At 41.1% G+C, this 27,024-nt stretch overlaps 1 protein-coding gene across 4 annotated transcripts; it reads right to left on the minus strand.

The window, feature by feature from the left end:
• Nucleotides 1-126: 126 nt before the first annotated feature.
• Nucleotides 127-24,640, minus strand: LOC148038661 (uncharacterized). 4 transcript variants are annotated; one of them, XM_087674169.1, is made up of 6 exons: nucleotides 23,752-23,975; nucleotides 2,558-2,727; nucleotides 1,859-1,923; nucleotides 1,705-1,730; nucleotides 1,257-1,614; nucleotides 127-1,155 (listed from the first exon to the last, which is right to left on the minus strand). In XM_087674169.1, exons 1-6 carry the CDS (start codon nucleotides 23,879-23,881, stop codon nucleotides 612-614), a joined length of 1,293 nt encoding a protein of 430 aa, XP_087530295.1. In that variant the 5' UTR covers nucleotides 23,882-23,975; the 3' UTR covers nucleotides 127-611. The 4 variants fall into 4 exon arrangements, with proteins under 4 accessions (XP_087530295.1, XP_087530303.1, XP_087530288.1 ...); XM_087674177.1 differs by lacking the exon at nucleotides 23,752-23,975 and adding an exon at nucleotides 24,016-24,640 and having other exon boundaries at nucleotides 130-1,155; nucleotides 1,257-1,539; XM_087674162.1 differs by lacking the exon at nucleotides 23,752-23,975 and adding an exon at nucleotides 24,016-24,639 and having other exon boundaries at nucleotides 132-1,155.
• Nucleotides 24,641-27,024: the final 2,384 nt, after the last annotated feature.

Consider the following 27,024-nt stretch of genomic DNA (forward strand, 5'->3'; position numbering starts at 1 on the left):
ACTGAATAGATGCTCATTTGTCATCAGCAGCAGGCACACCCTCCTATAACATGACAGCATGGCAATAGGATAGCAAGCATATCAATTTTCTGCATTAAAAACATTTCTGTTGCAAGCTCCAATCTTCACCGCAAAAAATGACAATAGTCGTGCTAAGTACAAAAATTGCTCCTTTTCAGCTTTTTGAACCTCACAGAAGCTGGCCAACTCCACAGAAACCAGTTTCGTACAACAAAGAACGAACAGCTGGGATGATAATTTTATTTACACTGTCACAAACACACTTGGAAACAGTTTTCACACATGCCAAAAGCTGGAAAGCTATTAAGACTCCAGCATGCAGTGAAAACCAGAATGATAGGCCAGGGCCATTCTGTAAATAAACGGTAAGTTGAAAACCGTGCATCAAACATTACATTCAAAGTGAATATCGAAGGTCAAAGATCCAAATGCTGCAGTTTCAGTCCTTATGTTTAAATTCAACACTGTTACCACATGCAGAAGAAACTAAAGGATCCTTAGTATGCTTGGACCTTCAGAGTAATCAGTTTTGCGTTAGCGTACCAGCCTTCTGAAACCTACTGATTTTATTTGGCCACCAGAGTGCCCTTTCAGTGGATTCTGGGAAACACCCATGTATAAGCACCTTCCAATGTCTGATCAGAAAACCCCACTGTGGGCCTTGGAAGCAAGCCACTACTGAAAAACTGGTTGTTACTGTAAGCACTTGATGCTGAATTATGTACTGGAGGCTGCCCATGGCTATTACTTGAAGGTGGAACCCATGGCCACCAGCTTGCTGATCCATAAGCGGCCTGAGGAGGAAAGGTTCCCCTTGTCCATGGGTAGACATTGTTGTCCAATACCCAGCCCCCTCTGAGCATCTGAGAGTTGTGTCCCATGTTACCAACAGACAACCAAGGAGTGTAATCATTTATCCACAACCCTTCTGTAGATGAAGTTTGTGAAGTTCTATGGGGTGGAGTGGACAACATTTCACTTTGTCGAAGTTGTCTATTGCTCAGATAACCATTTCGAGTAGCACTTTGTGAATAAGTGTGGGTATTACCATTAGTTGCCTGCACATTACGCACATGCGGCTGTGGACCATAAAACTGCCTCAAATGCCCACCAAAATCATGTCCTTGATTGACCCTACAGAGAAAAGTTAATAATAGTGTTATCTTCAATTATTTGGAACTACATGAAGCAGAAAACAGACGAATTATGTGAAATTACAATGTAAGTAGGCTCACCCTGTCTGAATACCTTGTTGACTTCCCAACAGAAAACCAAGAGTATGGAACCTGCCTGCAATTGGTTGCAAAAACCTGGTGTTTGGACCAAAGTTCTGGACAGACCCCTCAAATGAGGCAGGCACACTGCTAGCGGGGGCTGCTGAAGCTTGTTGCAGCCCGTAGCTTCTATGGGAAAATGACCTTGAACCCCTCCTTGTATTCCTACTAAAGCGGCGGCCAACATGCAAACCAACAAAATCATCCATGCGATACGAGGATCCAGATAAATTCAAGCCTTGAGCTGCAAGATAAGGACATATGTGGGCCACGTTAGTAGGCCTGGTGCCATGTCTTATAGTAATTAGAGGATCCAAATCTGCATGTACAGAAAATAACGTCATAAGTCAAACTGTAAGCCTGATCTGAACAACTCACAAAGATGAAGAGAAGGGTCAGATCTACTTACAGCCACTGCCCATGTCATCCAAATCCCTACAACAAACAATAGCACACTAGTGTTACTGTCAAATTGCTGACAATCATACAGAAAAGGATGAATTTATTGCATTTACACACCAAGTGAAAAACTCATTAAAATCAAGGGCCACAAGAGAACTAACCCAAAAGCAAGTGCAAGATGTGCATAGGAGCCCTGATGAGGACACCAAGGTGTGTGACCCAAATGCTGCATCATAACAATTAACATATTCAGAAAATCTTGTGTTTACCAGTAAATTGCATACAAGGAGATGTTAAGACCCCATGGATAAATCGAGAAATTGTAAAAACTATTCATATTCAGAAAATCTTCTCTTAACCAGTAAATTGCATGCAAAGAGATGATGAAGTCTCAATTCTGTGGATAATTTGAGAATGTAATACAACACAGCAACCTCAAGGAAGACTGCCCTATGACCAGTTCCCAAAAACAATCAACTCCTCAGAACACGCTTTCATGAGCAACATGGCTGACTTCTAGGTCTTCCAATATAGTTTTCGACACCCTTTAGTGATAGCACTACTGTGCCTAGTAATACACTGAATCTGATCAAATCTTTGGTCAAGAAGTACGGTGATTAGCAGAAGCTCTGTGGCTTATACCATACTTTCATGAGCATACATAACTAGACACGACTTGGTGGAACCACCTTTCTTTTGATGCCATTGGGAATGGTTGACATTTATACTGCTTGTTAATCATTATAATGGCTTGAACATTTTATTGGCCAAAGTGTCTTTCTAGAAATTATGCAAAAGGCTCCAGCAAACATCAGAACAAGTTTCAAGTTTCAACAAATAAAGGGAAGCATGTCTCATACCAGACTAGTAGCTCCACCATACATCTCACTATCTTCTTCAAAACTTAGATCATCAATCAAGTCTTCATGGAAAAAACAATTGTTTCCATATAACCATAATCCTTGCTCAACATGTCGACAGTTTGGGCATTGCATCCTTCCTTTGGCATTAAAGGCTGATCCAATGCAATCTGTAATGGGTAATGAACAAAAGTTACTCTGCATCTATCAGGCAACAGATAAGCCTGATACTCAAAAGGCATTGACAAAAATATCATGTGTAAACTGGGGACAAGGAAAGACCGCCTTTCAACTTTCTATCTGATTGACATGTTTATTTGTCAGAAAATAAAATTTGTACACAACATGCAATTTTCCTAGACAAGCAGGCAAACTGTGAGCTTATGAACAGAAACGGCTTTCTTCACTTTGTTTTAATGATATTTTTCTTTCTATCCTAGTTGGTGTAGTACGTGCATATGTTTCTGCACACATGATGTGAAAACTTGGATCACATTTAGCAAAGACAACCAGTAGATAAAAAGGTGAAAAAAGAAGATTTAAACAGATGTGCATGTTTCATAAATTCATTCTTCGGCTTCAAAGGGGGTTTCCTACTTCTCTAGTTTCAGAGGGGGGTCCCTACTCACCCTGAAGTTCTTCACACACCACCATTTACTTTTGAGGAGTGGCTCTCTTTAGAGCAGTCTTTTCCTCTACTTGTACCCAATCTCTACAAGATCTATATAGATTAGAGCCTTCGATTTTCAGCCGAGCTCGTAAGAACAATTTCATATGAGGACTTCTAAACATCCAATCTTACTACGAGCAGTTCACCTATTGCCACTCAACCCTTGGGACAAAAGATTCACCAAGTATCCTTCAATGATGGTACCATTTCTGTTAGTTATTACTAGATAGATAAAGAACCAATGTTCAACCAACAAATCACTGTACCCATTGTTTTTCATACACAAGACAGACAGTATCTACTCATCAAAATCCAAAACCAAATACACTGATGTTTATTTGGTCTAATACAATGCTGGATACATGATGTTTATTTGGTCTAATAAATGTTAGAATTTGCTAATTCAATGGGCAGAACACAACTACATTAATAAGTTGTGTCACGACTTCTAGTGTTAGTTCTAGACTTAGCTAACTTAAGTTAGGGGATTAGTTTACCTTAGGCCTAAGGTTGTACTTTCACTCTATCGCTTTTCAGTTCAGCAAGTACACTCTACTCTCTTGCTTCAGCTCACACACTCACAATCTCTCGATTCTCTCTCCTCCATAGCTGGTGCCATTTCACACATTTGATATCAGAGCAGCTTCAACGTGCAGATTTCAAACAGCCACTATCAGTCGGTGCCGCTCCAAGAAGGTCCTACTTCCATTGGCTCACAACCTGAGAAAGAATAGCAGATCTGCTTCAATCAAGGAGAAGGAAGAGGAGCTATGAGATTTTGTTGCTGCTGCCGCCTCCACCGTAGTCACCAGCACCACTAGAACCACTCTGCTCCGCCCTGCGCACTCACTACACTAGCAGTACCACTGTTGTTGGCCACTTCCAAACTACCACGCCCTGCCTACCAATGTCACTTGCCCTACCATTCTACACCACCTACAGGCGCTACCAATCACCACCACTCTTTTGCCTCCTACAAATGCGCCTCCCACAACTCCACCGCCGCCGCTACCCTGGTCACTGCCACCCACTTCCTACAGGGACTACCTTCCCCTATACCATTGCATTGCCCACTACCCAAGCTATCTCCAACTGCACCCACCTACACATTTGGGCCACCAGCGCTGCTACCAGCCAATTGTGCCACCTACACCAGCTGCACCACATCAGCTCCACCCATCAGCTCTGATCCCACAACGCCAACAAATCTAAGGCCAACCTTGCAAATTTGGGGCTTCTGCGGCTTTTGACCGAATCGACATCCTACAAAGGTCAGCTTGTGTGTACTGCAGCAATTGCCCTTCGTTTTTAATCGGATTTTTTATTACACTGCATGTGAACTCTCATTTTGTGACATCTTTGTTGTTGGTTTGGCTGTCTTCTCTCTATATATACCTTCTATTCTCTATCTTCTCTTCTTATCCTCTCCAAATGGCTCCTTCGTGCACTTCTACAAATGATAAGCAACACGAACCTAACTATCTTACATGGTGTGCTGTGATAAAAGCCTGGTTTGTACAAAAGCGGATTTGGTACATTGTACATGGAGCTATTCCTCAGCCTCAGCATTCTTTTCCTCTTCCCAAAGATTTTGATGAGAACAACCATGAGGAAGCTATGCTTATATGGAATTCAGACGATGCACATGCATATTCTACACTACTATGATGTATTCCTAAAGAAGTTCTACCAACAGTTACCTCCTACAAGACATCTCCCAAAGTATGGTCAAAGCTTCAAATGTTAGAGGAGGCACCCTCCACTATGCGTGTAGTGATCCTTTATGGCCAGCTTTAGCAAATGAAGTTTGAGCAGGACACCCTTCAATCTTTTTTGCTCCGTGTTACATGGTACAAAACCATCTTCGACACATGCATTCTACCCTTCCAAAGGCGCATCTCGTGGGAAAGATACTCTACAAGCTCCCCTCGCAGCTTGATGGAGTGGCCAATGCTTTGCAGGCACGGACATCATCTACACTTCTGAGCTTTACACATATGTCCTTGATGTTGCTTGAGTATGAGCCATCTTTGTGTTTATAGGGGAGGCTTCCATATCATTATGGAGGTTCCAATGAGGTCTTCATAGCTTTAGAGAGGGGTGATAAGAAGAACAAGTCGAAGGCCCAATGTTGCCACCATGGTAAGAAGGGCCACTCACGAAAGGACTACAAGGAGCTAGCAGCCTCACAAAAGAAGAAGTAGAAGAAGAAGAAGCAGGATGCGGACTTCTTTGACCAGTCATCCTGTTCCTCAAACTTTGACTCCGATCCCCTAGCCAGGGAGAAGTCCAAGGCATGGAAGGCATCCGCTTCCTTAGATTGAGGGAAGGTCTTGGTTGCCTCTTCCCCTATTGCTTTCTAATCCGCATGATGCAGTCATCCCTCACAACTCTCCAGTGCCAGAGGTGGGGGTGTGAGCAAGAGGCGAGATAGGGTCGTTGAACCTCATCTAGATATCCATGATTCTACTCTAGTGGTTCTTTGTTGTATGGACTATGATTAACCTTTATCATTGTATCCTTGTATTGTATCACCTCACCCATGATCTCTGAGAGGGTGTTAGCAATTCAAGCAGCTCGTTGGGAATGGCTAGGTTATTTAGGCATTTTTTTATAGTCATTGTGTGCTTATTTGGGGCATTTTATGCTGGCCGACCTACCCCTGTTTTGGCATTGTTTTCTTTTTTATATATTGGACTCCCTTCTCATTTAGATTATCATCATCTATAGGTTTTGTGGAGAGAGGGAGCTGGTGCCAGTGCCTAGGAGCTAGAGACTCACTATTGTATGCATCATTCTCACGTTTGATATATGGATCCATTTCCTGAGCACATCTTTAAGTTCTCTTTCTTTGCATAGTTCCTTTGTTTTCTTTCTCTTCTGTCTTGTGTTCACCATATTATTTCAGCATTTGTCTATGCTTTCATTGTTGCACCACTTTTGACAGGAAACAACCTCTTTACTTTTGTGGAGCCGGAAGGCCTCTCATTACAAGAGGAACAAACTCAGAGAAATGTTGCTATGAAATGTTGCCATGCTCTCTAAATATGAGGGCAAAGGCAAAGCAAAGTAGTTTGAAAAAATCAACAAAATATTGATTCAGAACAGCAATCAAATAAGGCTGCCCATGAGATAGAGAAAACAAAGAAAAGGGGAAATGCCACTACTACAAGAAACCAAGACATTATATTGATGAATGTAGAAAAAGGTTAGACAAGGAGAAGAAAACAAACTCCGATTTGGTTCTCCAAGAGACACCCGCCACTTGGTCTTTGGATGGGTATGCTATACCCAACTTTGTCAAGGAGAACTATCCTTTCTTGACATGCAGTTATGACACATCCATGGCTGAGAGTGCATTTAATGCTACTGAAACACAGCATACTTGGTATTTTGACAGTGAGACATCCATGCATATCACTTCACGGAAGTATTTGTTCACATCTTTTCATTCAGCCCTTGCATTGAAGCATGTTACATGTGCTAATAACAACAACTATGAGGTATGTGGCATTGGTTCAATGTTGTTCACTGATGCAAATGGTTCAAATTTCATGCTTCTTGATGTTTTGTTTGTGCTTGCTATCACAAAGAACTTATTGTCCATTTCAACTTTTAATAAACATGGATTTTCGGTCATCTTTGAAGATGACAAATGCATTGTCAAAATAGAGAGAGGGATTATACCCTCAAGTTATCCCAATACCCTCTATAAGGGTTCTTTTTTTTAGATACATATGACATAGGGTCTCATGATGCTCTAGCAATTAGTACTCCTTAGCTCATAATGTAAAATGCAGAGCTTTGGCATGCCCACTATGGACATATTGGCAATCTGATGACCCTTTAGCAATGTCAAATGGTAGATGCATTGCCTCTTGTGGAGATCCTACCTCCCCATATATGTGAAGAATGTGTTTTGGAAAAAATGCACAAGTTTGCTTTCAAGAAGAATGGTGCTGTGCATGCTGTCAAGAAAATGCAAATAATACACTCCAATGTTTGTGGTCCCATGAGGACACGTGCACTTGGGGATCATCTTTATTTTGACACTTTTATTGATGACTACTCACAATATACATGGGTGTATGGGCTGAAAGCAAAATCTAATGTGTTTATGCATTTTAAACATCTTGTGGGAAAGCTTAAGACTGAAACCGGCTTGAAGTTGCAAACACTTCGCACGGATAGAGGGGAGGAACACATGTCTCGTGGTTTTGAGACATTTTTGCTTGAAAATAACATCATGCATCAAGCCACTATTAGAATGACACCTCAACAAAATGGTGTTGCTAAGAGGAAAAATCGAACACTTATGAAAATGACTCGTTGTATGCTTAAGAGCAAAGGGCTACCACACAAGTTTTGGCTTGAGGGCCTTCAATGTGCAAATCATGTCTTAAATCATACACCTTCCAAAGCACTAAAGACGATCACACCATTTGAAGCTTGGCATGGCAAGGAACCCAAGGTTAATTTCTTTTGGGTTTTGGATACAAAGCCTATGCACATGTTCCGAAAGAGCTTCGTGGAAAGCTCAATGACAAAGCAATAAGATGCATTTTTATTGGCTACACTTCGAAGAGTAAGGGCAATCGCTTCTATGACCCACGCACAAAGAAAGTATTTGCCGATCAAGATATTATCTTCATTTTCACATAATCAATTTGAGATGCCAATCACCCATGGCATAGGTGATGTCTTTGAGGGTCTTCTACCACTTTCTTTGGAGTCTGCACCTACTGTAAATGGCCAGACAAACATGTTACAGCAAGTTGCTGCTCAACCACATGCTCCCGAACATTAGACACTTGATCTTGGATTGCCTCATGCAATGGAAGATGCAGTACAGAATGGAAGGGCTGTTGTGAAAAAGTCCCTAGATGGCTATTACAAACTCTCCAAGAGAGTAGAATGGATGCTCCCTTACCTCAATGCACTAGAAGGGCTGCTAGACATGCAACACATAATGCAAGGGGACACATATGGCTGATTTTATGGAAGTAGATGATGTTTCTGATGAGCATCTGTTCATGAGCTCAGTGCTAGATGATGATGAGCCTACTTCCTTGGACAAAGCTTAGTAAGATGTGCACTAAATATAGGCCATGCAAGAAGAGTTAGACTCTATTGCCACTAACTCTATAGGATCTTATGGATTTACCACCTCGTAAACAAGCTGTTGGCACAAAATGGGTTTTTAAACTCAAACGTAAGGCTAATGGCATTATTGACATGTACAAGGCATTGCTAGTAGTAAAAGGCTATGCATAGAAGAAGGGCATAGATTATGAGGAAACCTTTGCTCTTACATCTTGTATGAGTACAATGAGGTGTATCATTACTATGGCTACAAATCATGGCTGGAAAGTACATCAATTGGACATAATGATAGCATTTTTGAATGGGGATCTACATGAGAATATTTATGTTTTACAACCTCTGAGATTTGTGGTAAAGGGAAAAGAGCACATGGTTTGCAAGTTGCATAAGGCTCTTTATGGTCTCAAACAAGTCCTCATGCACAGCACTCTAAATTGATGCTTATTTGGCCAACAAAAGATTCAAAAATAGTCCAATTGCTCACACTCTATACATTCAAAATGAAGGGGGGAATTTGCTCGTTATCATTCTTTATGTGGATGACATGCTGCTCACCAAACCTAAAGAGGATAAAATTGCATATTTCAAAGCTGAATTAAAACATACATTTGCTATGTCAAATATAGGCTATTTACAATACTATTTGGAATTCAATTCACCCAAAATCAGCATGGCATCATCATATCACAATCACAATATGTGGACAAGCTTTTACATAGGTTTAATATACAAGATTGAAAACCTAAGTGCACTCCTATGGTGCCAAGTCTAAAGCTATCTACGCATGATGGTGAAGAGATATCTAATGTTGCAATTTACAGCCAAGCTATTGTTTGTCTTATTTACAGCCAAGCTATTGTTTGCAATTTACAGCCAAGCTATTGTTTGTCTTATTTACATTTGCAACACACATCCCGACATACATCATGCAATATCTCAATTGAGCAAGTTTATGCATAGCACATGGACAATACATTGGCAAGTTGTCAAGCACATCTTCAGATATTTGCAAGGTAATTAGTCATATGCCTTATTATTTCCCAAGGGGGGAGACTTGCACTTATAGACATACAACCATTCAGATTGGATTGGCGATTCAAACACTAGACAGTCTACTAGTGGACATTGTTTCTTCTTGGGCCGTTCATGCATTTTATGGCTATGTAAGAAACAGCCTATAATGGCCACCTTGTCTTGTATGGCTGAGTAAAGGGCAGCCTTCACCGCAATAGCGGAATGTGTACGGCTGCATAGATTGTTGGATGATCTGCATATATCATTGGAGGATCCTACACCCATCCTTTCTGGCAATCAGAGTGCTATTGTAGTGGTACGATTGTGTTTCATGCTCGTACAAAACACATTGAGGTGCATTACCATTATGTCAAAGAGAGATGCTATGCAAAAGAGATCAATTTAGTGTATGTCTCTACACAAGAGAATGTTATAGACATTTCCACCAATGCACTTCCTCGTGAGAAGTTTGAGGCTTTTCGAAAGTCCTTGAACTTGCTACACTTTGATGATTGATCTTCTTGTACTTCTACCACATTGGCATTGCAAGGGGGTGTTAGGATTTGACAATTCTATGGGTGGCGCCCAATGTTTCAATTAGTTGGTTTGTAGTGCAAACACAACTACATTGATAAGTTGTGTCACCGCTTCTAGAGTTAGCTAACTTGAGTTAAGTTAGGGATTTAGTCTATCTTAGACCTAAGGTTATACTTTCACTCTATCACTTTTCAGTTTAACAAGTACATTTTACTCTCTTGCTTGGCCATATAGAATTGGTTGATCAAAAATGTATATACCATTTGACACGTATTGAAGTCTACTAGTAGCTTCATGTTTTCTCTTGGGGAGTGCATTAGTTAATTGGAAATTGACAGAGCAAGAAATAACCTAAAATTGCTTTTTCCAATACAAAGGCTGAGAATAGAGGTGCTGCTATACCATTTTGGAATAGAGAAGGTATTTGCACATGAGATTGACTTAGTGTATGTTAATGCACAAGATTAGGTAGCTAACATTTTTACACAGGCCTTAGGTACAAAGAAACCTTGAAGATTTTAAAGCTTACTTAGAATTACATAGATACATTTTAGGGAAGCTCAACATGTGTAGCATTGATAATGGATCACCTACTAGATGGATCCACATATCTATACTTAGCCTACCGGTGGTCATCATGACCCCCACATGGCCATTGACTAATCATTTATTGTATTTAGTTAGTTACATCTACATACAACTAGCATAGTTATAGCACTAGCCATTATTATAGTCAATTCTGCATCGGATGACTTAGTATAGCCTTTCCTTTACCGTATACCTTATCTATTATATATTGTAGAGTGCAAAAAAGGAGAAGACAAAGATCAAGAAAATATTTTAGCTTCCATCTCTCTTCTTGTGTGTTTGAGCATTTCTTGCATCTTTTGTGTGTGTGTGTTTGGTTTAGTGGTTCAAACAAGTCTTCCCAACATGCGAGTTTCATCGCCTACAATACAACCCATGATGGATAAGAGATAAGTAACACACACAAGGAGAAAAGTAGAGTGATCTTAATGTGGATGTTTGCAAATTATAGGAATAGAAGAGTTTTCATTAGATTCAATAAGCATTAAATGCAACATATTCTCACAACTTAAGTAGTGTTACCATTTTCTCATCTCTCAAGTGGCATGTTGTTATAACTTGTTATTCCCTATATCCACAAAGTCTATATAGCTTATCTCACATTGTTTTTGGTTGTGCTTCTCTATAACTATCCATATGAATATGAATGTGGTACATGATAAGTAGAGATTGTGTCTTTAGTCTTTACATCACAATTAACTTACCAATTCCTAAGTTATATTGTAATTTAGACTTATCTCCTACTTTGATAGGCTTGTCTAATTGAAAACCCAAGCTAACAAGCTAGATAGACATCCTTGGAGAATTTTAGGCATGAAAGACCCCCAACCATCTGATGGCGTGACAGCTCATAGAGTGGGTCATATCCAAGGTGTCTTAAGCAATAGTGCCAAAGGCGATCATTGTTTTTGACTCCCGTGAGGTGGCTAAAGCTTGAAAGTAATGGAACTCTGAGTTCTTGAGAGTCAATCAGAAAAGAAACTAGGTCATCATGTAGAGGCTACCAGGCTTTGCCTTGCCACTAGCAATCACTACACCAATCTAAGATTCTATGGCCTCAATTGAGTTCGTTGTAAAAAAGACTACTCACCCCAATCAACAAAGCTACTAAACGGACAATAAGTTCACCCCAAGCTAAGGGACATAATATGCATCCCCCAGTGAAGTGAGATACCGGCCCATCAGTATCAAACTTGATGCGACCTAGACCATGGATCTTGAGAGAGGAGTTATTCCCACAATAGACATTCCTGGCTGCAGGGGCTCAAGACACAAACAAGAGATGATGTGCTTAGTTGGGTAGAGTGGGCCTCAATGGTTGCCTTGTCTCGGAAGGTAACTCGCGAATGTGGACTAAGCTCAAGTCTTTGATATCTCTACAGGGATGAGGTCTAGCAAACCAGTTAAACATGCCCTCTGGAGTTGAGAATGATACTGACTATGATAGTTGACCAATAGTAGTGTGTGTTTGGCTTCGCCACTGTCCCTAATTTTGGTTGCCACCACCCTACCCCCTCTATTGGGGATTACCCAATTGAGGTACTAGGGATCTGAGCCTTTTGTTTTAGTTAAGTATATCTAGTCTTTGATCAACATTCATCGTTAAATGGCCTGCCTTCTAACAATGTTGGCAATAATGGTTTTTCTTTGGTACATTCTATCACCTAGGTTTTAAGAATAACTGGAGTTTCCTTGGGTCTCACTAGCTTGGTTTTAGTTTCGAGTTTGATTTAAGTTTTGGCTTGATTTTGAGTTTTCTTGCCTTGTCGTTGCTACCCCCCTAAGAAGAGACAACAAAAGCCCCCTCTGTGGAGAGAGCACTATGAAACTAATCAAACAATCAAGTGTAACACAGTAGCTGATACTCAAATCCATAGAACGTAGACATGGTGAGTTGTGAGATCACCTACTACACAAAATGGAAGTACTTTCTAGACAACTTGTTTGGAAACAATGTGACCTAGTCATCAAGGGACTTAGAAGTCCCTGTAGTGGAGAATTCGGCAAGAAGGCACCGCTACTTAGCCAACTTGACCTTAAGGTCATCTCGGTCAATGACTTTAAAGTTTTGAAGCTCATGGTCAAGATTTATATGACAAGTCCTATCTCGAGCCGCATAGCGGTTAGTCAAGTGTTCCCACTCCTCTGATGCTAAGTGAGAATTGGATATTATTAAAAACAATAAGATCAAATTAGGATCTTCCTTTCTTGGAATGGCATCATTTGTTTAAATTGGAAACACTAGTTCTTTGTTAATCCTTGGATTTTACCATAGCTTATTATCGACATAACCATGAGTCCTTCACAAATTTTGTGTGTAAGATCCTTTCTTATTAGAAGGAAGGATCGATAGAATTGCTACATTGATCGGATCAATGATTGGTCAATTACTTCTATTTTCACTTCTCGCTTCATCCAAATGTACTAAGCAAAGTGTTATAGATATAAGTGAAATCCAAATAAGAGACCTCGCATTAGCTCACGTCAACGATAGCGGAGGCATTTCTAGCCTTCCATGACCAAACAACCTTTGTGGAACAAGATACATGTTTGATTGGGGTTCCAGTCCCTAAACAAGATTCCACAAGTTTTGTGAGTCAAAACATCTCTCTTTAGATTCGACCAAGTAGTATCGTTAGACCCGTTACAACGAGTCTTATTAGTAAAAGCATACTTCACAGATGAGAATGAAAAACCATGAGATGTTTGAGTATAAGGGGGATAATAAGGATAGGAAAGGGGATGAAGTGGATAGACAAAAAAAGTCAAAGAGGGACCCACAAATACCTGTGGAGTAGGCATTGAGACTCTCAAACTCTGTGCAATTATTAGCTAAGATACTATAGCATAACTTGAATGCCCACTAGGAATTGCTATGGAGGGAAATTGTGATATCAACTAGTCAACAATTGGATAAGCAGGGGCAGAGATCCCATGTTGGGTGTAGCCTAAAGATGTAAAAGGTGGAGGCTGATCCTCCCCCAAAGGTGCATGAGCACCACTTGGAATTGAAGGAGTAGAAATCCTAAAGGTTGTGTCTATGTTTGAAGAATCCCCCAATATGGTGTGTGCAATGACATGATATTGTTTGATATGTAAAGGTGAATGGTATAAATGATAATGGCAATGCAATAGAAGAAGTGAGTCACAAGTCGGATGGGTGGGTTTTGAAACTATGATGTCAATAAAGATGCATTGAATTGACTTTGATTAATAGATGAAAATTGAAGTGATAATGATGATGATGATGATGATGACGATGATGTGGAAGCATAGAAGTAAAAATGTCATACTTATTCTAACTTTATTCAAAGAAGAAATGGAAGAAGAAGAGTCACCAATCTTTTTCTTGTAGTGACCCCACTTCTTGTCTTAACATACATGAGTGGATCTTCAATGGGACTTCATGATCAACATATGGCACTCCAGCTTCATCTTGATCTTTACCATAATGGTGCAAAGGCAATGAGACAAAAGAAAAAGAAGGGATAAAAGCAGTTGATCATGGCTCTTTAGATTTCTTAGCTCTATGAGCCATAATCAACAGCAATTCCTCATCTGTGATAGCATAGTGGCACGTGTCTCCAACGTAGTCAAAAATATCTCTAGCCGTGTCGCAATCTTATGGATTTGACAATGGATGGCACTCCTACTTAGTTCTTGGCATAGGCTCCCTAGGGGACTCAGTAGGTGTGGAAGTGTTCAATATCATCCTCCCTTCTATAGTTCATGCTTTCGAGATGAGCTTTCCAATCAAAGTTCTAGGTTTCTTCAGAGAGTATGTAGCTCTAATACCATGTAAATAAATGCTCTACCACAAAAATACAACACAATTGTATGACCAACGCACAAATTAATAAATAAACACAGTTAAAGGGTAACTCAGAGACAATGAATACAATGAAAGATAATGAATGAGTATTGAATAGAATACAATGCTCAATGCAACAAACACACTATGTAGTGAATAATACTAATCCCAAAATTCCCCTCTCAAGGACTGGGACAAAGAGTATGATCTAGAGAGTGTGTCATACTCTAACGGATCCTAAAACGTAGCAAAGCAGCCTCGAAATGTGTCTAGCAACGGCAAACACAGCAATAGGATGTCGAATCGGCATGCAGAAAATGGACTAGAAACTACAAACGCAGCAAGAAGATGATGACATGGTAGTTAGCGATGCACAAGATCGGTAAAACGCAGGTCCTGGAGGTCACAATTAGAGTGAGTAGCAGCAATTTGCACAAGACACAGCACATAGATGACATGGACCAGGCGGCAGCAATATATAGAAAACGCAGCTCTCCAAGGTGTCGCCAGCTGCAAGCAGCAGCAAAACAGGCTGAAATGCAGCTTTTGGAGCAGCATGGAGCAGTAAACACAGAAATCTGATCAAGAGAGCAGCCATCTAATTGACCAGCAATGTGGAGATGGCTGAAAACAGTCTAAATCCACGATCAAGAGATGTCCTCCATGTACGGGGTGTGGACAATAAAGCTCTAGCATCTACAAGCTGCAAAAACGAGATTGTGGCTGGATGGAGGCAACATGCCTATATATAAGAAGTTTGGGTTCTCCCAATAGGCTTTATGCTTATGGGACACAGACACTCTCTAGGAATGTCTCTCTTTTTAATAAAAAGGTTGAATTTATTAATACATCGTATTTGGAGCTATTTTAATGAAGCTAATATTTGTTAGCTCAATATCTCCTAGAAAGAACAGGCCACGATCAGGTGTGCTCTTGAGGAGTCCCAAAATCCTCAAAGCAAACTGCCAATGAGTTATCTTGGGCTCACTCGTATATAACTTGCAAGAAGATCAGCTGAAAAGAAAATATCAAGGCAAGTATTAAGTAGCCAAATCAAAGATCTCACAAGCTAGAAGAATCAATAGCCTCCAAAAATTGAAACCTTTCAGTTCAGATTCATCACAATGGAAATGGGACAAGAAGCTGACATCTCAAAAGCAAGCCATTAACTCGTGAACATATCTATTATCATTTAGGAGAGGAAAATCCCCCTCTTACTCTACCATATCTCATGGCCAAGAAAAAAGTGAAGTAACCTTACGTCAATCATCTTGAACTCTTGGCTAAGGCATTCTTGGTCCTCTATACCATTTGCATGTGGTCACCTATCAGTATGAGATCATCCACCTAAAGCACAAACACAATTGTTCAACCACCTAAGATGTGATATATAAACAGCTTTCTGGCAGCCTCCATTGGAGGTAACCAATCACCACTCCTCACTCAAAAATGCAGTAGTAGCTCCCTCTCTTCCTCTCTCTACCTTCACAATCACCGGAACCACCCTCAGCCAGCCCCAACAGCATAGAAATAGGAAATGGCCGGAACGGTCCCCCCGGCACGCGGAATCGCCGTCCCCGGCACGAAGCTGTCATGGGATGCGTTGCAAATCGGTGGAACATTCCCTGTCCCATTTCAGACAGGGAACGCAACAAGGAACACATTCCCTACTGCGTTCCCTGTCTGAAATGGGGCAAGAAACACCACCTGGCACCCAGTTACCTTCGACTGGCCGCTGCACCCACCCGATTGTCTGCGACTCTACGTGTTTCCGCCTGCTTCTCTCATGCCTGATCGTCTGCCCGTTCCCGCCCCCAGTGACCAATCCACACGGCGCCTGTTTCCCCATCAGTGGCCAACTGTCAATCCCCCTGTCTCCTCCCGCCTCCAACCTCTCTTCTTCCTTCTCTTCCTTCTCCCTTCTCTTCTTTCTTTTTCCTTCTCTTCACTTCTCCCTTCTCTTCTTCCTTCTTCTCCTCTTCTCTTGAGTCTTCCTTCTTCTCCAAGTTCCAAGTTCTCCATTCTTCTCCTCTTCTCTTCTTCCTTCTCCCTTCTCTCCTTTTCCCTTCTCTTCTCTCTTGACTCTTGACTCTTAAGCCTTCTCCCTTCTCTCCAGACTCGAGTTCTCACTTCTCTCGAGCCATTTTTATTTCAATTTTCAGCCTAAAATGGCTTCATCTTCCCGCCTCGCTCGTTGGGCTGGGGGTCAAGAAAGAAGGTCCAATGATTGGTCATGGTGGGAAGAAGAAATGCTGACCGCCCATTGAGTGGTGGAGAATCTCGATCATGGACTTGCAAGCTTTGCCCATACAAGCGAACTAGTAGAGCAAACAAGGTAATCCATTGGGCTGAGCATTTGTATTATGAATTTTTATTGATTTTAATTTTTCAAAGTTACTTGAATATTAGAATATGGAATACCAATTGCCACTTGTTCCATTTTATGCATAATCAAGTCCGAGCTCATCTCCTACATGAGCCAAATTCAAAGGTACAGTTTTGTCCGAATGTGACCTTGGAGAATCAAAGGGAGCTTCGTGACCGTGTAGCAAGTCAACAGCTTATCTTGCATCTAGACCACGACGTGTTATAGTTAATCCCACAACTTTTGTGACACCATTCCCATCAGATGTGTCTAGAGCAAGGTCAGTATCAGGAAGTGCTACCTCCACACCTACTCCAAGCATTGCATCAGCCATGGCATCAAAAACACCACATGTTGCACGTAGACAAAGCACACTTGATGCTAGTTGGGATCCCAAGAAAAAGGAAGAGGTGGATACATCAGTGACATGTTTTTTTTATCATGACCACATTCAATTCCGTGCAGCCAAGTCAAAGTATTTTAAATTGATGTGCAAGAAGATTGGTGAGTATGGCCCTTCGTATGTACCTCCATCATCAGAGACCTTACGCACCACTTTGCTCGATAAGGAAAAGCGTATTGTTAAGCAAGCAACAATGACTAGAAAGAGCATGTGGGCTAAAAATGGAGTTTCCTTGATTGCTGATGGTTGGACTGATACACGCAAGTGATCTATTCATGGTATGGTTGCTTATTCTCATGGGGAAATGTATTTCATATATTCACATGATGCATCGGGGACACAAAAGTCAGCAAATGTACTTGCAGTAGAGTGGGTTACAAGTATTGAGCTTATTGGCCCCCAAAGCATGTTGTGGGATTTATTGTGGATGGAGAGCGCACAAATAGAGCAGCAGGTGTTATTATCCAAGGATATTATTCGCATATCACAGTTTCATATTGTATGGCTCATTTCTTCAACAACCTACTAAAGGATATTGGTAACCTGTCATGGATTGCATCTGTCATAGAGCAAGGAGCTCAAATGGTTAGCTTTGTTTTGAATCACCAATTTCTGCGCCATCACTTCTCTTTGCGGTTGAAAAAGACACTTTTAAAATACTCTGATACCAGATTTGCCTTTAATTTCCTGATACTAGGCAAATTAAGAGAATGCAATGGTGCCTTGAGGCAGTTATTTCTTAGTGATGAGTTCGCCTCATCAACATTGACAAATACTCCTACAGGTATCTTATGCTTGGAGAAAGCAAATAACTCCACTTTTGGGGATGATGTAAAGCAAATAGATTCTATGGTATCACCTATTGTACATTTATTGAGGGTTATGGATGCTATGCAACCTTGCATTGGCAAGGTATATGAGGCTATGGATAGGTTGAATGAAAAGTTGCAGGAGTTAGCACCAAATAATGAGACGTATAAGGAGATACGCCATTTAGTTGTGATGAGATGGAACTCCTATAGCTCACCCATGTATGCAGCTGCATTTGTTATGGATCCTAAGTTCCAGGGCAAGGGTCAGGAGAAATGAATGCATGGAGACTTATATTGTCTCGTCTAGTGTCTAATCATGGCACTAGAAGAAAGATCAGAGATCGGCTTTCATGTTATAGGATCTTTTGGGGTTCTTTTGGTTGTGGGGATGCACAGGAGGATTGTTGTAAGATTGGAGCAGCTTTGTGGTGGGAGGACTATGGTTCGGATGGTCCTGAGTTGCAACAACTAACCATCTATATTTTAAGTCGGTCAGTTAGCTCCTCTCGTTTGGAGCAATTGTAGAGTACATATGCTCGCATTGCTTCAAAGAAGAGGAACCATCTTGGTGTGGAGAGGGCAAATGATCTAGTATTCGTTAGTCATTTTGAGGATGTTATGTAACAGTATAACAACAAAGCCCGATCCATTCACAGAGTGGGAGATGCAACAAGAAGAGGAGACACATGCTGATATTGAGGGAGATGCAGCAATTCATGGTACACATGATGATGAGGCTGGCACTTTAGGAGTAGCTAGAGCAACCTCAGATCATGATGATGATCATTGATTTAGTTTACTTATCATGAGTCTCATGATACATGACACATGTACATTATATATGATCATTGATGACAGTGTGACACTTGGGTTGTTGTGCCATACCGATATTATATTTATACTTGTAATTTCGCAGTTGCCCTTTGGGTTGTTTTGGCATGCCGCATTTTGCTTCAGTTTAGAGATTAGACTTCATATTTATAGTCTTTTTTGAGGCGATGAGCATGTTCTTTCAAAGATTAGACTTCATATTTGTAATCTTTTAAGTTTTTTGGCAATGGGACCATAGACATGTTCTTTCAGCTTAGACTTTAAAGTTTAGTTCATTGTTCATTGTTTTATCATTTATGGCATATGTATTATACATTTTATAATTGAATAGCTTACTTCTTGAGCCTTGTAAGTTGCAATTCAATTTCTAATGAGTAGTTTTAGAATGATGCATGATATCTTAAAGCTAAAACTTAAAATGATTTGTCCTTGTGGATTATATACCTTGGTTTTAACACTCCATAGTCCACATGGATTATGAGTGAAATATTAAAATTTTTTCATGAATTTTAATTTTTTAAATGCTGTTCTCATTCCCACGTCCCCATTCCCTAGGTTTGGCATCTCCGTTCCCATTCCCCATTTCATGTTTCTATACCCAATAGCCCCCTCTCAACCTTGCATGGCAAAGCTTGCCTTGTGGCAGCCTTCTAAATGAATTTTCTGATTTATTAATTATTTAGATTTTAAATTCTGAAAATTAAGTAACTATTCATTTGTTCTTGCCCAAGAACTAGCTAGTATCCATTCACATTTAATGTGTGAACCCCTAATCCCTATAAGTACTTGTCCAACATAACTTTATACAACTTTTGCCAATGCCACCCACAACTTACTTGAGGTTCTTGGGCCATTATCATGACTTATATGACTTGCTTAACATGTGTACCTCACATGTGCACGATTTAATAATGCTAAAGCTAAGCATTAAAATTACATGTCTCTGTGATAGTTACAACCTCTCTCTCAATGGAGCCGATTGCGGAGCAAATGGTCATGGCGAACAACCACTATTTCTTGATGGACTTGACTACAAAGCTAAGGGTTCTGGAAGCCACTAATCTAAAAGTAGCTAGGGAAAATCCCTAATGCGAAGTGTTGCAGTCTTCAGGAGGGCTAATGGCCTCATGAAATCTTAGAGCCTCTTGTTGCTTCAAAGGATGTAGCGCATGTCATGGGCATCTTATTATCTTGAGCATAGATTCAGCCCCAAATTTAATATTGATTGGCTGGTCTCTTGAATCTCCTTAAAATTCAAGTCCTAGTCCCTCAATTCTAAGCATGTATCTCGAGGCGGCTGTCAAACCCTAATTTTTGCTGTAAATTTTTTTTGTAAATTAGGGTTTACATCAAAAATTGATTGAAATCTCTCCCTCTTATGGGTCAAACTGCTAGAAAATGCTGAGATAACTTGAGAGATGGTTGGGGAATGAGACAGAATGAGTAGAGAGAAAAATTTCAAAGTTTCATCAAGAAAAACATTGAAAAACTGCTACTGTCCTACTCAAATAGCCATAGAAGCTGTCATCTACAACTTCGGACTATCAAAAATACTGTTGTCCCCTCCTATAAGCTGTCATCTGTACCAAAAGGACCTTGGGCTGCTATCACCTACTCCTGGAAGACTCCAAATTGTTGTCACTTGCTATAGGACTAATCTCTTGTGGCTGCAAATCACATCAGCAACCTCTCTTTGCTCTCTAACACTCTCCTTCTCTCTCACAATGGCTAAAGTAGACGTCCACCAGCATCTAAAAACGTTTTTTCCACTTGCATGGGCAAGTTTTGCCAAGTAGTAGCCTTCTAGTCTCATTTTTCTACATTATCCAAATTATTAAATTAATTTTCAAAGTATGAGCAATTATTGACCCTTAGACTGGCATTAAACTTACAACTTTTGCCTTTGACACCCACTCCATCCTCGAAGTCCTTCGCCTGTTACCATGAAATAACTGCCATGTGCACCACATGCTAAACAACTTGCACATTTGATTAATATCTTAATCAAATGTTATTGGTAAGATTAAAGCATCTCAAAATTTCACGTCCCCATGACCGTTAGGCAAGCTAGGTAGACCTCCATGGGTAGCAACATGGGCTGAGTGGGCAGCAGACTGAGTGGCGAACTACCACTCCACTACACAAACCAGACCAGTTGATGGAGGAGGAAAGCACTCCAAGATGAAGGAGAGTGACAGAGCATAATGCTGGTCTTGAGAGTGACTGTGGAAATCTCAGAGCATGCCACCATATAGTGAATTTTTGGGCATTTGTCCTACTGAACAAATAAAAGCCTTTTAATCATAAATAAAGCTTTTTGGGGCTGAATTAAGGAGCAGAAAATAGGCATTAATAGCATGACAATTGATTATTCATAATAGCCTTGATTTGATTGCTCAATACTCTCTGCCTCTCCAACATTATCTGCAGCCTTCATGGGTCCCTTCCACATCAAACCACACCTTCTTCATCCTTTCATGGGCATTTCCCGCCCTAGATGACACTCTTTCCTCCACAGGCAGACAGTTCCAATCTAAGGCAGGACCACAGTCATGGGCAGACAGGACACTTTATGGGCAAAGATGCTAGCCTCTAGGCAGACACTTTCAGTGACCAATGGGCCAGTTTTTCAGCAGGTAGACAGCATTATGCTCAGTCAGAATTTACCCCACTGATTTCTGCTGGTCATCTGGTTCCTCCTGCTCCTCCCTATTTATATGACAGCCATCATTCTCCTTCACATTGTGTTCAGCCTCCATCTTCCTCCTATGTTGTTGCAGTCATGCAGCCAGCCACTGTTCCTATTTTCTCTCATCTCCTCTATCATATTTCTTCTCCTGCCTTCTAGATTGTGGCACCCTCACTAAAATGCCGAGGCACATGTGCAGGGTCTGTTGTATCAGCATTCTTTCCTGTTTGTTTCAGTTAGATTTCTTTTGTTTCCTTCATCATCTTATGTGTTTTTCTCCTTGTATTCCTTTCTGGCTTCCATACTGCACACCCACAAAAAAATCATATGTTAATTCATGTGCTCTAGAAAGCCCACATGAATTCCAAAGTCAAGAGCACCTATGCTCTACCATGTGAGAATCTAACCTCTAGCATGATAGGTGCAAACAGTAGGGCTAATAGAGAGTGCATAGAACTGAGTAACAAACAGGCGCTCAAAGAATGGAATGAAATGATGCACCATATGAACAAGAAACGAAACAAATACAGAGTATGGCACCACTGCAATGTAGTTCTGGGGCAAGGCTGGAGGCTCAAAGGAGAGGCAGAAGAAAAGACCTAACAGGCCTCTATCTCAACAGGAGCGAATTGAAGGAGAAGCTGACAAAGTTGCCAGCAACTCCATGAACAGCAGGAGAGTGTATCCTACTCGAAGGGATCCTAAATGAAGCAACTAGCCAGCACACTCGTCTCAAAACTACATGAAATTAGTGTGATGGATGCCAAATAGCAGTGAAGCAATATGAAGAACTCAAAACACAGGTTTCGTCCAGCTAGAGAATGGCATGGGCTGTGGCAGCTATCTTAGAGGAAGACAACAGCAATAACAACTCTAGGAAAGCATGATGTGAGTATATGAATCGTGACAGCAAGAGTAGATGTGACAACATGGCACCACTGATGCCAAACTCCCTCTCTAAGCATTTCCCTCTATTATGCCAAACCCACATGTAAACAAACAATGTTATGTAATCCCTGAAACATATGCAAAAAAGAGCATTTGCAATGAGTAACTACCTACCATGAAAACCAAATTACCTGTAAGTAGCCCAAAACTCAACGAACAGCCAATCAGCTTTCAACCCATCTGGACAGCAACATTGTCTCTTTTCAATGAAGTCAGCCAGAAGTGAAAGATGCCAACACCTACACCAGTAGACAAGCTCTCATTGTGCTCTTGCATCCTTGCTAACAGCGGTTTGTGGGCTTTATACCATCACAAAGACTCAAAGTCACTGATACCTCACTGGGAAACCTTATTGACATCAACCTGAGAGCTGAATTTTTCCAGAGAAAAGTCATGTCTCAACTGTTAGCTTTTGTAGCTTTTTCCCCAGTTGTTACCTTTGTCACTGATGAGGCACTGTTCCTCTGGCACAAAAACAGCTGTTCTACTGCTGCTATCCTGCTTCACTCTGCTTTGGCTGACATGTGGCTGTGTTTGAGCTGTCTTCCCATTTCTGCCGGCAATGAGCAATGGTGTACAGCTTTTTGTGTCTGCTGCAGTTTTTAATTGACAGGCTAATGCTGCTGCATTACGGAGAAACAGCACAGGGAAGCTTGTCAAGGCGGTTATGGCTGCATATGCTGGTTAAGGCTGGTCCAGGTGATATAAAGCTAAGGCAAGTTTGTTTTATAGCTAATCGTCATGAGTTACAGCACAAGCTTACCATGGGTGGTCCTAGACGATGATGAGAACAACTGAATGCAAGGGACCCAGAGCCTATGCTCTAGCATTGTCGAAGATTGAAACCTTCAGTTCATCAAATGTGTAGGCCATAAAAAAGCTGTTACATAACCTTCAGTTCATCAAACGTGTAGGGCATAGAATACACTAGCCATCCTAGCCAGTTACATGTAGAGGGAAAACCTGTTAATACATTCAGCTGGTGGATAAACATAGAAACAGCATAGAGACAATGGCAACTATCACTATACTTATAGAATTGATCATGCACTGTGCTCATCTGCACCTTATCCAATTCTTTAACCGTTCATACATTGAGACAGGAGTAAGGTGCAACAAGAAGTCAAATTCCTCTCATTGCTTGCCAAAATCAGTAGAAAACCATGAACCTAACACAAAACACACTGGTATGAAATAATCAAGCACCTGACACAGGTACAGGTCATGTTCTTTCTTTCACTTGCTCACTGCATAATCAAGCAACTAACACATACAAGTAAAGATCCTTCTTTTGCTCACTTACAGCAATAGCAATTCAATCATCTATCCATAACAAGACTATATAGACACTTCTATACAAATGCCTTGTACTGGAGCCATAATTTCCCTGCAGTGCATTTGCACCCTTAAGCTTTGAACCTACCGAAAAGATGTGCAAAGCTCCACCCAATCACAGGCAAGTTCATTACTGCACCATCAAAGTGGGCACACCAACAGATGCACTGGACACATCTGATGGCATGAAGCATGCCAGCACCAAAGCCTAAGTCCATGTACGTGAAGTATGTGAGCAATATGCGGTGCTGCACAAAAGCCTATAATGCAAGTCCTTGCGCATTGGCATGATGTTCATGTGTGCCATGCTCCCCACACATCGAACTTGGATGAAAGCGGCGGGACTGCTTACCAAGGTGAAAGTGATGCCCACACCTGAGCTTGGCGATGGATCTATCGCCTACATCCGTCACAGCCTCCAAGCACACGGAGCACGAGACGTGAGCTATGGAGGACGAAGAACTCTCGCAGGCAGAATTGGGCTGCTCTTGAACAGTAGACATGGCAAAAACGCAATCAAGATCGTGGAGAGCCGCAGCAGGAAATTCGATTGATTGGTTCAACACCCCTGGCACTGGCTACTTCTTCTTCTTCTTCTTCTTCTTCTCGCTCAAAGATAGCTGTTTGTGAGGCGATGACGGGGGCAGGAAGGCGCAGGAAGGAGGCGCCTCCTCTTCTTGAGCTTGGTCTTCATGGTGGAATTGGGGGGGGGGGGATTGGAAGCTGGGTTGAATTATGATCTACGGGAGGCAGCCCGGCCAGAAAGGGGGCAAACTTGAAGGAGAGGAGAGGACGAGATTGGATGATGATGACGATGGCAAGATGATGATGGCGATGTTGTGGGTGTGTTGATGTAGCTGAAGAAGGATGAAGATGAAGATGAAGATGGAGGCAGATGAAGGAGAGGAGGAGGATTGGGGCTGCAGGAAGCAGAGTCAGAGTCCTTGAATGCTCTCAGACGTTACCCTTCCACATTGCTCCAACCTTTTTTGCCCCTTTTTGGGCCCACCCACCCCATCGCATCCCATGGGCCAACAAGCTAGTTTTGACGTCTTCTCAAACTCACATTCCTCTTGTTTGGTTTTGATATTGCCACAAGAAGAAACCGCTTTCTTACCTTTCCACGATCCATCTGGGATAAAGGCACGGGTAAACTTGTCAAATGCCTTCCGAACAACCCTCCCATATGGTTGTGATCCATTGTGATTCACCCCGACTTACGCTCTATGCCATTTTGATATACTAAATCATCATGATGTAATCATGCTTAAAAAAATATGCATTTTTTGGTTAAGAACCCCTCACATTGATACCCAATCATTTATAGTCGTGAAGTGGTTTTTAGAAAATATGCATTTGTTCGTCCAAGAACCCCTCACATTGATACCCAACATTTATAGTCATGAAGTCATTTTTAGAAAATACGCATCTGTTGGTTCAAGAACAATGACCCTCTTCTTTTGTTGTTAGCTCCCGATCACTCCCTCGAGAGCAAGTTTTCCACAGTATGATTGAGGGATTAATTAAAGGATTGGCATGGTGATTGCATAGTTGGGGATTCAAAGGGAGAACCCAATTTTGAAATCGGTCAACGCCTCTCCACCTCCATGTTCACTCTACAATAGTGCAACAACAAAGTGTGGATGAGTTGTAATCATGAGTTGCAAACACATCCACTATAGAAGAAAGCCTTTCTAAGAACATACTAGTCAAGTTATGGTGGGCATTATTATGTGTATTTATGGAATAAGGAAATTTGGTCAATGAGCACAAGTTCAAGGAGTATTGTTGGTCAACCTATCTTACATGACACAACATTGTACATACTAGGCGCTTCACCGCACCCATGCTTCGCATGACCCAAACAACGTGCTTTGCATGGACATGTTTAATAGGTCTACAATTGCATAGTTGGCCATGCAAAAGTGGGCTCAATTCACTTACATCTCATTGTCAAGCTCACGAAGCACACATGCAAAATATAGTGTGGCAATTGTACCTCATTTGAGACAAAAGTGAAGTGCTCAATTTACTTACATCCCATTGTGATCTCGTGAAGTACAAATGGAACAATATAGTGTGACAATTGGACCTCATTTGAGAAAAAAATGAAGTCTTATACAGTATTTTGTATGTGTTGCATCAAAACAAGTGGCATGTTTTGAGTGTTATGATGATGTGATCTTTGTTGATGGGGGTTGAAACCTTAAAGTTGCCATGCAAAAGCGAGCTTACTTAACTTAGAAAATAGAGCTATGTGTTATAAAGTACACCTCACATTAGAAACGACAGAGTGGATGATGCCAAGAGGCATATTTCACAGTGGATTCCGTGCCACGGTGGATTCCGTGAGGTTTTACAGTGGATTCTATAAACTTTGTTGACCGGGGCTCATACACAAAGTGGATTCTTTGTGTGAGAAGTCGATGGGGACGCCTATCCTTTTCGGGTGTTTCGTTAATTTAGTGTGTACATGGGTGATTCCATAGCAGGTGATTCCGCAAAATACATATTAAATTAATAAACGTTTATGAGTTTAGAGTGCGCACTCGTGATAAATTAAGGTTAAGATTGATTTCTAACAAATTGATTTATTTATGTAGCTGAAGACTGCTAGGTATTAACTTTTGTCGATTTAATTATATTATTTTACTAACGATTGTGAATGCTTTAGTTGATGTGTAGAGATAGTAGCAGTAGTAGAGTTCTTTTGTTCTTGGGGACCTTTCGGCGCTCATTACGTGATCATACAGCATCCAATCTGTGCACTTGTGGTATCAAAGCGAAGCTGAGATCGATAGCTTCCAATCACTACCCATCTTACGCGAAGGCGGAGCTCCTGGAACGATCGAGCTCTACAGTCAGTTTCATCACGAACGGTCGATACGGATGGATTCCTAGCGGTCAAGAACCTCTGTCTACAGCCTCTGATCGCGAAGGACCAGTCTGAGGAAGTGGAGGACCACTCCTACATCTCTTCTATCAAGTCGTTTTTCCCAGTCAACACAGATAAGCTTCATCTCTTTCACAAAGCTTAAAAGCTTAATATTAAAGGGTAGAAAGCTTAGCTTTAAGCTTAAAGGAGCTTAAACTCAAAATCGTCAACAAAACGGTAAGAGGACGTGCTGGGCGGTGATAAATCCGCCGAGGACATGAATATGTCCTAAAAAATCGACGACAAGCTGAGAAGCTTAAAGCTTCTTAGTAATCTAAGTTTAGTAAAGCTCTCTAACTCCTCAAGTTCAAATTTACCTATTCTGCAAGTCCTGCAAGTCAGCAGAGTTCAAATCTAACTTACCTCAATTACTTCCATAAGGTCTGTTCCTGCGCAGAAGCACAAAACTGCAAAGTTGTTCCCTGG

Source organism: Lygodium microphyllum, chromosome 3 (assembly GCF_053477565.2).
Source record: "Lygodium microphyllum isolate KBCC chromosome 3, Lygodium_microphyllum_v1.1.10, whole genome shotgun sequence".
Classification (NCBI taxonomy): Eukaryota; Viridiplantae; Streptophyta; class Polypodiopsida; order Schizaeales; family Lygodiaceae; genus Lygodium; species Lygodium microphyllum.

What these genes read in the sequence shown, in the direction of transcription:
- LOC148038661 (XM_087674162.1), bottom strand. Translation starts at nt 24,166, where the DNA reads ATGTCTACTGTTCAAGAGCAGCCCAATTCTGCCTGCGAGAGTTCTTCG. An exon ending in GGATGACATGGGCAGTGGCT is followed by an intron (nt 1,615 to 1,704) that starts GTAAGTAGATCT and finishes CTGTACATGCAG; the next exon opens with ATTTGGATCCTCTAATTACT. An exon ending in CAACAAGGTATTCAGACAGG is followed by an intron (nt 1,156 to 1,256) that starts GTGAGCCTACTT and finishes TTTTCTCTGTAG; the next exon opens with GGTCAATCAAGGACATGATT.